The sequence below is a fragment of the Watersipora subatra genome, chromosome 4 (genome assembly GCF_963576615.1).
Source record: "Watersipora subatra chromosome 4, tzWatSuba1.1, whole genome shotgun sequence".
Classification (NCBI taxonomy): Eukaryota; Metazoa; Bryozoa; class Gymnolaemata; order Cheilostomatida; family Watersiporidae; genus Watersipora; species Watersipora subatra.
In genome coordinates, this window is record NC_088711.1 from 36,668,983 (window position 1) to 36,684,743 (window position 15,761).

Here is a 15,761-nt window from a genome sequence, read left to right on the forward strand (position 1 = left end):
AAAATTAGCCTTTGGGCTTCAATAAACGACATGATTTTTGTTACCTGCTGGTTCATGCTATATCTTTAGCAAGCCCATACATGTATTATTAATTCGTAGAATCTAAGAAGCAAGGTTTTCGATTGTAAACTACAAAGTCATCTGACACAAAATATTTACAACACACTTTTACTCACTCAAAGGTAAATTTTGCAGAAATTGCTCCATTGTAGAAAATTGATCGAACTTTGAGAAATGACCAAGAAATATTTAGCAACTAAGTCGGATTTTTTCTTTCTCGTGAGTCTTGAACTAAATAAGTGCGTAAATACATGTCCGCAGGCATTTGCCAAACGCCCGCAGACAGCAGGAAGACATTGTACCTCAAACACTAAAGACTTGCGACCTTCGATTTATCAAAACTTCCACCAAGGAACGCACGTGTCATGCCGGACATCTGAAAGAGGCGTTTGGGAACTGTCATAAGTTGAGGATGCACAAATCACGACAAGGCTATGTCAATGCTAATTCGAGAACTATGTCTTCAATCGAAGGGCGACATCCTGACAGAAACCTAATTAATATGCCAATGAAACAAAATTTAGTGAAGGAAAAACACGATGCTTCATTGCATTTGATTAGCAGAGATTTTGAGACATGCATCGACGTCTGTCAAAAAGCTTTGCACGTGTTAAGTTCTACCGTCGATCTGCAACAAGCTTCTGATCACCAGTGAGTGATACAACGCCGGTTGTGTGGCCTATGCATTTATGCTGTGTTGATTCATGCTCACAATAGACACTTCCACTCATTTTTTAACGAACACCATTGTTTAAAATTAAAAAAAGAGTAATGGTTGGCTTGGGTCTAATTAGCGTAATTGCGAATCTTGAATAATGAACAGATATATGAGCCAGAGTTTATGTTATTACTAAGTGGACGCACGGGTAATAAAAAGTTTTTGCACAGAAAATTTATTTTCAGTCAACATACACAATTACTATTCTAACTCTTAAATGAAGGTGTTTGTTTATTTCTGTGTATGTGCCGCGAATGCATAATCCGAATATTTGATAGCTCGAGATATAGCTAAAACAAATTGTTTACCAACATTACTTACTTCTTATGCTACACATTTGCTTAAGATTTAAAACAGCTTATAAGCAATGGCAGATAATGTAGTTGTCATTGACTGAGTTTTTTACCCAATGAAATAGAGTAATTTAAGCCAGTCTAAATACATTGTGTATATAATAAATTGTTTGTCATTTGTAGTTTTTTATTTATATATTTGATTTTTTATATTTGGCCAGCATGTTTGAACTGGCTGACACCTACTTTTGTCATTTTCACACCACCTATGAAATAGACCAATGGCGCATTGCCCATTTTTTAAAGTGGTGGATTTCCCAGTAGGTATATGTCACGTGAGAAAAAATTAAAATAATAAAATAAATAATATGTAATAATAATAATATATCTAAATTATATAAATATATTTTTGTTTGTATAAATATAATGTATTTCTAAATTACTCGTAGTGTGGTGCAAAGCTACAGCTTTGTCACTGGAGAAAATTTAATAATATTTTACAAATATGTATGTATATAATTATTCAAACTAAATGAAAGTTTCAAAATTTAATAAAATACAACTTATAAATGCAATTGTGTTTTTGTGTGGTTCTATATAATGTTGTGTAAGGTAGCACTCCTGACTGCTTTTCTCACGTAACAAATAAATTTTTTTCGAACTGGCAAAGTGGCTCTTCCTGCCAGGTAAAGAAATGTTCTCTATATCAATCAACTGTCAAATCAATCCTGCGAATTTTTGTGTATGCTCTGTTACCGTATCTTCAATTCTGACACAAGTTGTCTTCTCCTGAATATTTTATACTTATCTGCCAGCTCAGTAGTTGTCTTGCCTCGCTTGGGCACCAATGTATGTTCCTCTGTAGAATGAGTGTTGTTTTATCAGTACATAGCCTCTCTAGGGCGTCAATTTCAAGTGCTGGTTGCAAACTCAATTATTGTTGTCGTATCAATAATAGATTGGCCTATCTCAGGCTTCGATATAAAGTATATTTATCAATAGCAAGCCTCACTTGGGCATAAAACGAATAAAGAAATTTATTCAAATAATTCGTTGTTCGTAGTATAATAAGTGTATATCTCGTCAAAATGAGCGATAAAATGTGTCCTCAGAAACGTACAAATAATATCGTAGTATTCAGCCAAATGGCTTTATCTCTTCGAGGCAACAGTTGAAAAAGGGGTATACAATATCACCCACTTGGCCTCCCTGGCCCGCTCTCTCTGGCCTATCCGGCGTGGCCTCTCTCTGGCCTGTCCTTCCTTCCTTAATCACTTTCAGAGGCTCCTTATATACCAGCTGTCTGGGAATAACAACTTCTAATTGGCTTTTAGTCAGCAATTTGCAAACTTTGTGCAATTGCTGACTGTGCATATCGCAACAGATCAGCTGTGGTGGAGCGGGTGAGCTCATCTTTCTGGAAAGCCCATGATGTTTGAAAAACTTAGCCAATTTTCTGAATGTGGAATTTATAAAAGTGTCTCTATTTCTTTTGTTTTTAGCTTTAAAAATCTAAAAAAATTCTGGAGTATGTATTTTGCTCCATTCTTTTCATTACTATAAATGTCATATTTTTAAAAAATTTATTCTAGCTGTGAAAATTAGTAAAGCTTATTTTTTTGAGGCTCTGCTTGCTGCTAGAAGCCAGCTACTTGGGAAATTCCATGATTAAATGGAATCCCATGGAGAAGTAGTTGAAAGGACTGTTTTTTATGAGTTTGATAGTTTCTGAGGACTGCTTTGACATCGCTAGTGTATAATAAAACAAAAATTAGCATAAAACATAAAATTTAAAACTAACATAAAGTAAAAAGCATAAAATACAAAGATTAAAGTGTAAGCTCAAGTCATGCAGTTATTGTTTATGTAACATACGCAATCTTTTCATTGTAGCTCGGGGATGTACGCATGGAGGCTCTCTTCTACTCTATACTGGCTCTCTATAGGACTGGATGGCTGCTCAGCCCTCACGTATCTCTTTCCGATGTTTATGCAATATTTTGATGAGCTGTGTTGAATCTGAATAAGCATATAAATAAATGTATATATTATGGCGAGATAAAGTGATTTGTGGTTTTCCCATCCAGCTAGCATCTGACATCCTGGGGTGGTCTGTGTTGTGTCTAAGATGAATAGGTGATTAAATTTCCTTTCTGCGTGTATTGTTGTCTTCATAGGTCATAGTAGTTGCTGGTTTCATTGACAAAATAGGTTCTCCTGGTTTTCTTCCAGAACTGATATCTGACATACACTACCAGCCACAAGTGAGCACGTCCTCGTGCTTGAAAATGTTATTCCAGCATATCTTTTGGCTATTCATCAGCGAACATACACTATTTGATGATGACATGTAGATCTAGCCATAATCCATAAAGATAGAATGGTTTGTCTAAGTCCATATCATCTGTTGGTAATTGCTTCTCTTCTTATCTTTCATTTGATTATTAGTTAACAACTATGTCAATGGTGTATTGCTCCAGTCTCTTGCCATTCATCTGTTTTCTTCATGTTCCAATCAGCCTTCTTTTGTAGATGAAATTGTTCAACCAACGGAATGGCAGTCAAATCCGGTAACGTAGATCAGGAGCTAGCAAACGCTTTATTGTAGTTATCCTCCGTGTTCATCAAGTTCTAATAATCACATGGTCTTTGTCTCCTAGGTCTTCAGAAAAGTAAAGGAGAAGGGATCGTTGTCAATGGTTCTCTAGATAAGTACTAAAAAAATAAACAAACAACAAAAATAAAAACAATCAATTGTAATTCTATGTATACACCGAACTTTTATACACATCTATAAGCTAAACTTGATAATTACGCATTTTATAAGTATCGTTTGTAAGTTCGTTTAAAATAAAAGATAAAAAAATTTTTTTTAATCCAAAACACAATTCATTAGCACGCTTCATGGTTTGTAAGTCATAAATAAAGAATAATAAAATAGTATGTGTAAGTCGTTCTTATTGCCTAAGTCAAAATATAGGTATAAGTCTAAGGTACAGTATCATGTCTATTGCTAACGAGTAGTAACAAGGCTACGGATAGTGTAGATGGATATTTACATATATAGTAGTCAGCGGCTACGTCTTTATTCCTCGTCTTTGTAATAGATATAGATAGCCAGGCATCTTATTCTGTTTCGCTCTACTTCTCAGTTTGTATATGCCGTAATCCTCTCTCTCATATGTATCTGCATCATTTTTCTGTACGAAGTGGAATCCATCATATTCTGATAGTAAGGGGTAGTAATCTGGATCACCGTCATTATTAGCAAAAGTCTCAGTGATTTTAAACGAATCGCTGTTGTATAGCCGTGGATTGTTGTAGCATGTCAAGTTATCATTCGGTGTAGGCCAGCACTGTTCGTCCCAATCCTCCAGTCGGTCACATTCATCACAATTACAGCTATAATATGTAGAGGTCATTTCCTCTGCGAGCTTGTTGAAGTTTTTGTCGCGCGTATAATCTTCACAAGTCGGTGTGAACTCTTTTCTATCTAGCTTTAATCGTTGAATGGGTACTCGTTTTGGCTCTGCGTACGGATCTGTACATGGAACTATGCCTGCAATTCCGTTATTCAATGTCACAATTCTATATGGATTACTATATTGGCTTGTCAGAGCTGCGTTGCTATTCCTCGCAAGTTTAGATCTAAATAGATAGCAACGATCTCCAAGTCTGAATGATATGTCTCTGTCTTTTCTATCATAATATTGCTTGTACTGTATACTCATTTTACATGTGTTATGTGCTCTGGCTAGTGCTTCGTCGATTCTTTTCATTAACTCTTCTTCATAGTAGTCCATTGTAGCTGTCGGGGTGTTCAGGCTATTTGTGTTGACGTCTAAATCACTTTTATTTCCGCTCTGCATGGTTTTTATTTTATCATAGGTCGAGTTTGCTTCATCGCTTGTAACCCATTCTACCAATCGTGTTAGCTCCTGATCTTCTTTGTGCTGTAGTTTGTTTGGGTTATTCCTGTCCTCGTTTTGTTCAGCGCGTTCATTTTGTACTCTCTTTGACATATCTGGTAGATCCTTGGCATTAGTTTCTTTTTCTTGTATGTCTTTCATATCCGTGAATGTGTCGTTTTCTTGTCTTAGGCTATCTTTTATCACTTTTGCAGCTGGTGTCCACGGAGGGTTATTTTCCAAGGGTTTAGTGTTGTGTTTTCCTGCATTAATTGTGTTAATTCCATCTAGAGCAGTTGCTCGTAGTGTATTGATAAATCCTCTTCTTTCCGTGTGCCTGGGGATAGTTTTTAATGCATGTCCAGAATCTTGAAACTTGATTTTCCTGTCCTTTTGTGAATGTGGTTGCTTCCTTATCTCATTGCACTGATAGTGTTTATATCCAGTGGCTCCATAGTTTCTGCATTGCGGTCTACCATAAGTGGTAAACTCTTGTCCTTCATGTTGTTGATTATATTGTTGTGCAGCTTGCATTCTATCATGTCGCCATGGTCTGTCGTTCTTTCTGTTGTTGTTGTTGTGGTATTTGTAGCTGTTTCGGTCCCAGTTTGGTCTTCTACTGTGGTTGTATGAATTATTGTTGAAATTTCTGTTGTGAGCTTGTGCTGATCTCCAATTGCCATTGTTGTTACGTTGGAGTTGTCTATCCTTGTCAGAATTTTGTCTCCAGTTTGGTTGAGAATTGTAGTAATTTCTACTGTGTATATTCGGTTGGTGTCCTTGGTAATTCCATCTCCTGTAGTCATTGCCTTTTTCTCTGTTCATGTTGAGCAGCTCAGCTTGCCTCATTTCCAAGTTCTTCAGGCTTCTCTTCATTGCTTCCAGCTCTTCTTCTTTATCCTTGCCAATTGTATTCACCATTTCTGGAATGCTGTCCTTCAGTAACATCAGATTTGTTCTCTCCATGCGCTGTGCTGCTTTGAATGCTTGTGCTGCTGTTTTAATGCTAGGGTTATTCAGTAGCCCTTTTTTATAGTTTAGTGGTAAACCTCGCACAAATGAGGCTAGAATAATCTGATCGAGTGCATCTTTAGCCATAGTAGGGAAAAGTCTCCTGGCCATGGATGTAATGCTTGCATAAAATTTTCCAACACTTTCTGATTCTTGTTTAGTTCTTGTGTTCAGGTCAACTGATGTGGCCACTCCATCCGCTGCATTGAATTCCTCTCCTAGTATTTTTATGAGTTTGTCGTAGTCATCTCCTAAGTCTGGCTGAGCATCTATAAGGCTGCGGTACATAACCATTGCTCCTTCCGTTAGGTATAGTGGCACTACCTTGCCCCAATTCTCTTTTGGAATACTCAAAGCTCTGCAGTTCAGCTCATAGCTATCTAGCCATTCACTAAACGTTAGGTCAGAGCTTGGGCTATTGGAGAATTTTTCTATCTCTGGTAATCTTGTGGCCACGTTAATTATGTTAGTGGTCAATCTGTTAGTTTGGTCAATGGCTTGGCTCTCCGTCAATTTAGCAGTAGTTTGTTGTTGTTTGTGGGATTCTATGGAGTCATCATCTTCATCTGGGGGTATCCAAAACTCCTGGCTTTGTTGAGGCTGGCTCCATAGTATTTTCTCTCTCTTGTTTTCCTGTCCCCTGCTGCTGTTATTGATGTCATCGTTCTGGAAGTTGTTACTCCTCTTTGGCATTGCTGTTGTGTCATAGTATCCATTCTGTCTGATTTCCTTTCGGTGTTGTCTGTCATAGTATAGCTCTCTGTCATTAGCCTCTGCTCCACCTCCTCTGGATCTCCCTCTACATGAACATGATTTCTCCTCTGTTGCTTGTTTCATCTGTAAATGTAATTTAGGATCATCAGTATGGCCATTGTATTTTTCATACGGTAGCTTACCTTGCATGCTGTAGGTGTAATGCATATCTTCGCCTTCGTCGGAACTTTCATCAGAGGTGGTCTCATACACTATGTATCTCCTTTTTCCATTCTTTTTCCTTACAACAACTGGATCTCCTCGTCTCTCCTTTTGTTGCATATTCCTCATTGGCATTTGCTTTCCTTCCTTGTAAATAGGCTCTCTGCATGTAGCTCTTTCATGTGCCTCCATCCATTGGTGAGTAGATGGTCTGTCTCTTGCTGTCTCCTGGCAATGTATCTTTAGGGTTGTCTTATCTCCTCCCCGTTCTTGATGACTGTTGCGTGGCTCCATTATTTGTCTTACATCTAGATATCTCCTGCTTTCTCCTGTCATATCAAATGATGGAATATTTTGTGGATATGATGTACTCAACTGCACTGGCAATGGTGTCATCTCTTTTGTAGCCTTTGGTCCTCGCTTTCCTGGCTGTGCTAACATTGAGCTTTCTCTCCGCTCTTGGTATGTCGTAGATTCTTCCTCACTATCTGCTTCATATCTGGAATGCACTTTCTCTGTATATTTGTTACAGTCTCTGTATTCCTCATATGGTAGCCTGTGCTCCCTCTGTGCTTCTGTCCTAGCCCATTGATCCATCAACTTAGCTCCATTGTTTTGCGTCCTGCTTGCTTCATCCATTTCTCTGAACTGTTGTGATCCTCTATGTAATTGCTCCATTATTTGTCCTTGATCTCTTGTAGGTTGTCCTCTCGGCTGATAAGTGGGTGCGTTTTGGTGTCTAGATCTTGGAGTCGTCTGTCCATGATAGGTAAGTTCTTCAGCATATCGTCTATGGTTGGGTGGGCTGTGTTCATCAGAAGATGAGTCTGTGTTCCATCGCTCCTTTCTCATCGTCGTCTTTGGTCTGCAATCCATCTCAGCATCTCTTGAAGATGGGGGTTGTCTTCCTCCATTCCATTCTGGCAATGTATTTTCATCTATATAGCTAGCTCCTCTGTAACTGGGTGAGTGTTCCTCTGTCTCAGAATATCCTCCTATTGTTGGTTGATTGCTCTCATCTATCGTCAATAGTGGTGGTTCCAAAGTCCTCTCCTGAGTCTGTGGTGATGGCTGGTCCAGGAAATGTAGCTTTCTCCGCATCTGCAGTGGTTTCGAGTGTCGTGAGTAAGGGTTAATCTCATCTATGGGCTCTATAAAGCTTGATGGCGGTTCCAGGTGAACTTGGGTGTGCATCCTGTCACTCCTCTCTTTCGAAGTTCCTGGGGTATAAAGATCTTGAGTCTGGTGCTCAGGGATTGTGGGATAATTGTGTCTGTAGATTAAAGTTTCTCCAGTAGAGTTCACTATCATCTGTATGGGTGTGTCACTCCTTTGAGGTAGTTGTTCTTGATTGGGTGTGATGTCATCATTCATGTTAGGTTGTCCTTTTCCTCCTGCATCCTGCATAGTCTGCTGTGAGTTTTGTGGTTCAAGATCCTGTTGTGAAGTCTCAGCAGCTCCTTCCAAGTTGTCTTCCTCAACATCAGTATGTTCACTATCTGTACTCATCTCTTCGTGTTTTCTTCTTCTTGTCTTTGGTTTTAGGCCAATAAGGTATCTGGCGCTGTCTCGTAATGCTCCCTTCATTCTAAAATGTACTAAATAAAATCTTAAAACAATATAGCTAATTTAACAGATATCATACACAAAATATTTTTCCAAGGTTAAATCTCGGCGTGAGCGTCCACTTTGTCACGTGAGAAAAAAATAAAATAATAAATTAAATAATATATGCAATAAACGAAATAATATAATATATTTAAACTATATAAATATATTTTTGTTTGTATAAATATAATGTATTTCTAAATTACTCGTAGTGTGGTGCAAAGCTACAGCTTTGTCACTGGAGAAAATTTAATAATATTTTACAAATATGTATGTATATAATTATTCAAACTAAATGAAAGTTTCAAAATTTAATAAAATACAACTTATAAATGCAATTGTGTTTTTGTGTGGTTCTATATAATGTTGTGTAAGGTAGCACTCCTGACTGCTTTTCTCACGTAACAAATAAATTTTTTTCGAACTGGCAAAGTGGCTCTTCCTGCCAGGTAAAGAAATGTTCTCTATATCAATCAACTGTCAAATCAATCCTGCGAATTTTTGTGTATGCTCTGTTACCGTATCTTCAATTCTGACACAAGTTGTCTTCTCCTGAATATTTTATACTTATCTGCCAGCTCAGTAGTTGTCTTGCCTCGCTTGGGCACCAATGTATGTTCCTCTGTAGAATGAGTGTTGTTTTATCAGTACATAGCCTCTCTAGGGCGTCAATTTCAAGTGCTGGTTGCAAACTCAATTATTGTTGTCGTATCAATAATAGATTGGCCTATCTCAGGCTTCGATATAAAGTATATTTATCAATAGCAAGCCTCACTTGGGCATAAAACGAATAAAGAAATTTATTCAAATAATTCGTTGTTCGTAGTATAATAAGTGTATATCTCGTCAAAATGAGCGATAAAATGTGTCCTCAGAAACGTACAAATAATATCGTAGTATTCAGCCAAATGGCTTTATCTCTTCGAGGCAACAGTTGAAAAAGGGGTATACAATATCACCCACTTGGCCTCCCTGGCCCGCTCTCTCTGGCCTATCCGGCGTGGCCTCTCTCTGGCCTGTCCTTCCTTCCTTAATCACTTTCAGAGGCTCCTTATATACCAGCTGTCTGGGAATAACAACTTCTAATTGGCTTTTAGTCAGCAATTTGCAAACTTTGTGCAATTGCTGACTGTGCATATCGCAACAGATCAGCTGTGGTGGAGCGGGTGAGCTCATCTTTCTGGAAAGCCCATGATGTTTGAAAAACTTAGCCAATTTTCTGAATGTGGAATTTATAAAAGTGTCTCTATTTCTTTTGTTTTTAGCTTTAAAAATCTAAAAAAATTCTGGAGTATGTATTTTGCTCCATTCTTTTCATTACTATAAATGTCATATTTTTAAAAAATTTATTCTAGCTGTGAAAATTAGTAAAGCTTATTTTTTTGAGGCTCTGCTTGCTGCTAGAAGCCAGCTACTTGGGAAATTCCATGATTAAATGGAATCCCATGGAGAAGTAGTTGAAAGGACTGTTTTTTATGAGTTTGATAGTTTCTGAGGACTGCTTTGACATCGCTAGTGTATAATAAAACAAAAATTAGCATAAAACATAAAATTTAAAACTAACATAAAGTAAAAAGCATAAAATACAAAGATTAAAGTGTAAGCTCAAGTCATGCAGTTATTGTTTATGTAACATACGCAATCTTTTCATTGTAGCTCGGGGATGTACGCATGGAGGCTCTCTTCTACTCTATACTGGCTCTCTATAGGACTGGATGGCTGCTCAGCCCTCACGTATCTCTTTCCGATGTTTATGCAATATTTTGATGAGCTGTGTTGAATCTGAATAAGCATATAAATAAATGTATATATTATGGCGAGATAAAGTGATTTGTGGTTTTCCCATCCAGCTAGCATCTGACATCCTGGGGTGGTCTGTGTTGTGTCTAAGATGAATAGGTGATTAAATTTCCTTTCTGCGTGTATTGTTGTCTTCATAGGTCATAGTAGTTGCTGGTTTCATTGACAAAATAGGTTCTCCTGGTTTTCTTCCAGAACTGATATCTGACATATATCAACCACCGAAATTTTATACCATATGTAATGTCAAAATAATTTGATTATTGTACACAAAGTTCATTATATGAAAAGAAAATTACAAATCCTTTAAAACATTGTGTCATGAAAAAAGTGTTTTGTGCAGTTCAAATAAATTTAGAGAAAAAATATAACAACAGTAGAGGTGCTTAAATGTGAAATAATTAGCAAGTAATTGCTAGATAAAGTATGTTCTACCACAATGATTACAATGACAAATTGTTTGATACTAATACAATTAATACAAACTGAAAAAACCAACTAAAAATCACGAATATGTTGAATTAATACTAAGAATGAGTACGTAGAAGTGTGTGTATGAAAAAGGTTACTGTTGCAGCAGAAGCTATCCATCAGAACTTTGAATACAACAATACTAATAAAACATAAAAATGATATCGGAATTAAATATATCACTGAAACGCTCGAGAATAAACAATGTTCTTTGTTTGACTGAAGGAAAAGAGAATATATAGGTCATTTCTACTCGGCCTACTCGGGATAATACATTATACATCTGTCCATGTGAGAAGCAGTGTTTGGAAGTGAATCCCAACAGTTCTTTGCGATTGACCTTGGGATTTGTTGATAGTTTGTGCAAATGAAAGTCGAACAGAAAATCGAAGGCATTTAAATCGAAACAGAAAAGAAAAGCAAGCACAAAAGACAATATTAATTAGTTATAAAAAGTGTATACATGTACTTAGCTTGTTTCCTGCAATCACGGCTAAAATAAATTTTTAAAAAAGAAATAATTTTTGCCTTACAAAAAGTGGTAATAAAACTTCAACATGCCTAACCAAAGTCATGTCAAAAACAATGCCGAACCAAATTTTAATCTTTGCTATAATAAGTGCTGTGTTCGTCTGTAGTCAGCTAAGAGTGTTAAGAAAAAAGGTTGCATTGCACGGGAATCAAATCAAATATTCGGGTGCACAGATTCAAAGCCAAGCGCACTGCCACTAAACCATGCAGCCACCTTACAATATTTTAGAATAAGTGTGCATATAATCATTACACACCATGATCTCTCACAGCGCAATGGACTGCAAGTATGTTAGTAACCAATAATTCTTTTGTAGCTAACATATTTTACCCAATCGCTATTCACTGGACACATACAACAAAAATACAAACATTTAATTTTATATATACATGTATGTACATGTAGATTGAGGTACGGCCAAAATGGTGTCTAAAAATCAAATGGCTAAGATTAATATAATGTGAATATGCTGTTAATAACATAATATTAATAAATTGCTAAACATGGTGACATGTTTATGTTTAGTAAATTATCTGTTGGTGAAAGTCTAAAACATTTTAGCCTCATCAGCATTTTAGCCAAGATTCGTCTTGTATTTGAGGCAATCTAATTATGTGGCTTAGTTCCCTATAAACATTATCCATCTTTAGATGAAGTTTGCATATACTGTTAGAGTTGGTAATGAAAGGAGATAAATTATGTAAAAAGTGTAACTGATTAGCAAGTAGTAAATGTCCAGCAGTCATTACTTCTTAATAATAACAAAAGCAAAATACATTTGACAGATGAGACTTCTGGAAGAGAAACTAGAACGCATACTTTACCCTTGAAAAATCTATTAAAAATGGAGGGAAAATGATATTAACATATTGCGCGTAACTTTTATAATCGCTAGTTGGCTTGTATCAAATTTAGCTTACTAATATTGGTTTTGTAAAGATAGTGATATAGATCGTTGGGAACCCATCTGGATGTGGTGTGTGCTGTTCTCTGCAACCAGCAAAGCATCAAGTTTTTTAGCTATTGGGTAATATGATTGCAGAAGTTCGTTTCTAGCCTTTGATCATAGGTTATTTTTCGTAAGCGTTGATAGCAGACCCTTCATAACTCGGTTTCACACGTCATGCTCAGTTTTGTCACTAGTAGAATATTATTGTGCATTATCTGTATGTAACTACGTGTAGATGTGTCATCTAATGTTACAAGTAAATTGTGGCAGTTTTATTGTTTATCTAGATGTTTGGGTTGTCGAATTTACTGTGTTTTTCTTTCTAAATGAGAGACTTTGATTAATGTTATGTCAGACATAATGCTTGTGTATTCACTTGATATACGTAGGTAGATACACAAGGATTATGCCAAAAGTTTTTGAATCTTCATTGTATGCAAATTTTACATAAAAAGTCAGCGAAATTATCTCAAGAAAGATTTTTGGCATTGGACCTTGTTAAATAGTTAGCTCATTCAAAAATGACTTCTAATAATACCAGGCCAAATTTATTATTTTCGTTTGTATTACTATATTGGATATTGCATATTTCTATATACTTTGTTCGTACCCTTGGAGTCTAGTGAGCTATGTGAGAGCATCAGGTGTAATAACGATACATACAATTATTCTGAAATGGCAATGGGTGGTTGATTGGTGCAGTTATTAGAGTGTCAGTCTATGAATCTGGAAGCCATGGGTTCAAACCCTGTATGAAGCAATCTTTGTTCTCTGCTTGTAACCATGGTATTGGATAGCTGGATACGGATCTTATTATAGTAAATAATACTATATTGGATATCGCATTTGGAGTTGTCTCTTATTAGACGATTCGCTGGTACAGTAATACTTCAACTTATGAGTGCTCCAACGTACGAGAAACTTGAGATACGAGCCAGCTTTCAAGCAAGTTTTAGCACTAACATACGAGCCATGTTTGAGATTCGAGCACTTGAGTCAGTTGCCAAGTATGCCGGAGGTGTTTTATGAGAACAGCATCACTCTGTATTTTTCAACTGATCAGGTTATACTGTTGTACCGTGTTTTTTTGTGCGCGATTTTCTGTACAGAATTATGTGAATTAAAAGTACTGTGCGTAGACCGAAAGTTTGCCAGTAAAATGAAAGATATTACAAAGAAAAAGCAAATGATAACAGTCGATATTAAACGGAAAAATATTGAAAAATATGCGAAATGTGTATGCGTGATTCAGCTAGCTCGGCAATATGACAGAAATACATTCATAATTATCAAACAGAAGGATTATATTCAGGGCATTTAGTTCGCAAAAGGACTAACCATAGTTTATAAACGGTGCAGCGATCTTCACGACCGCTGATGGCATTGGACAAACAATTGGCCGGTGACAGCGTAACTGAAACTATGCTATGTGAAAAGGCCGGCGCTATCTATCCAAACTGTTTAATAGACATTCGGACAAGTTGGCTAGTGGTCGTGCGTTAACCATTTGTGGCGACACCTGTGTTCGTCCTAATCGCAACATGTTGCAAGGGCGACAAAGGCAAACGTCCTTAGATAGGTTTATCTTAAAACGGCCGGCTAGTCGTGAAAGCGAAAAAAAAGGAAAAATTTCTCGCTAACTAGCGAGAAATTTGAACCAACTATGAACGCCGAAGAAATTTTAATTACGTTTAGTTGAAAATGAAAGTTTGCTTTTTGGTTTGCTTGTAAGTTTGTCTTTTAACACTTTGATAAAATCCAAATTTACCAAAGTCACCTGTTGTAACGAAGGATAACTTATATCTCCCTCCCTGGCAAATGCGAGTGTTAACTGCTATTGTATGTATTTAATTTTACATTTTAATTAATCACATTTCCTTGCATTATTTTTTATTTGTTGCTTTTTGAAAGCATGTAGTACGTAAGGACAATAACCAACATGTTCTTTCTGTTACAATATCTTGTTTTGAGTGTTTTATTTGCTTATTTTAGAGTATGGAAACCAATCAATAGATATTTAATTGTTCTATATATAAATGCATTGCACCAACGTGCGAGTAAATTGACATACGAGCTCAGTCTCGGAACGCATTAAGCTCGTAAGTTGAAGTATGACTGTATTAGTAAACCAAGATAATTCTCAAAATTGTTTCGAAAACAACTTAACTTGAATAAAACTCTCATGTATTTTATTTTTAAGCCATCGTATTTTTCCTCAGAATATTCTGCAATACTGGATACAACATTTGCTAGCGCATGTGATTTTATATTGTCAGGGAAGAGATGGAAGAATTCATAGTAATTATTGTGCAGGCATATGCAGAGTTGGATAGATGGCAAGAGGTTTTGCCTTGTATCACTCAACACTATTCTGGAATTGAAAATGTTTCACCAAATGTATTGAAGGTTTGGTAAGTTATGTGATAGAATTATTGTTTTTTTATTCTCACATATGCTTGGTAAGTTACATGACCAGAGAACCGATATGGTGATATCTGTACATACATAGTAAGTCACATGACCAGAGAAATAAGATGGTGATACACTGTATTTGCATACACGTAGTAACTAACTAGTAAGTACCATGGCTCTTTTATTAATAGCATATTTACTAACGAGCTCTTTGATTCTTTTAAAGAACTGTAACATGTTCATTTTGTTTGTAGTTTGTTGCTGCATGCCAAGGTACAGGAGTTTAGCACTTGCTCTGCACTATATAATATTTGGACTTCTTCAAGAGAAGGCAGAGAGGTCAATGATAGTGTGAGTTCTTACTTTTATAACTCGCTTTTAGTATCTTTTCTTACAGATTCCTGGCAGCTTTTTTAGCCTAACCACTTATTTGTTGCCTCCGTATCCTGTACCTCTAATGGAAGTAATAGAGTATTTATAGACTTATTACTTCCTGCAACTTTCAGGTAAGATGACATTTGAAACTTGTGGGTTTTTAGAACATTTGCGTCTTACTTTGAAATTGCTTTCACCTTAAAGCAAGAACGGTATAGCTTTATCTGCTTATGGCTTAAATATTGTCGAAGGTTTTTAAAAATGTTTACTTACGCTGAACCTAATCCACTTTATGTTATTTCTGACATCATGTTATCGCTTGTAGGTTTTTACCAAATATCATTCTTTCTAAGTTGACGGTTGCCTGGTGTGCCTCATTCGATTCTCATATTACACTATCATTACAGTATCAAGAACAACAGATTGCATATGATCAAGCATGCAAACCTTTATAGACTAGGAACTTATAGGATGAAATAGTTGAAACTCAAGGAAATGGGGGGCTGCAGCTTATATTGATGCAGAAGGGAAGGTGCACCCTGACTTGATGCAGAGGGGAGGGTGCAACCAGTATTGATGGAGAGTTAGAGATAGGAAGTTCAACCTGGTGTTGAACTATTACTCCTGTGAAATCTCCATGTGCAGCACACGTTCTGAGTACATGCTCAGTGTGTGTTTGTTCAGCTTATGAGAAAGTTACAAAAATATG

The 15,761-nt window shown here is 36.5% G+C and overlaps 1 protein-coding gene across 1 annotated transcript in view; it reads left to right on the forward strand.

Annotated features, from left to right (window-relative positions):
* Window positions 1-483: 483 nt before the first annotated feature.
* LOC137392939 (peroxisome assembly protein 26-like) overlaps window positions 484-15,761 on the forward strand; it is a 28,156-nt gene continuing 12,878 nt past the window's right edge. Inside the window, exons 1-3 of the mRNA XM_068079302.1 lie at window positions 484-711; window positions 14,542-14,676; window positions 14,932-15,028. Of these exons, the coding sequence (XP_067935403.1) occupies window positions 518-711; window positions 14,542-14,676; window positions 14,932-15,028 (426 nt within the window). The 5' untranslated portion in view covers window positions 484-517. The remainder of the gene's footprint in view (window positions 712-14,541; window positions 14,677-14,931; window positions 15,029-15,761) is intronic.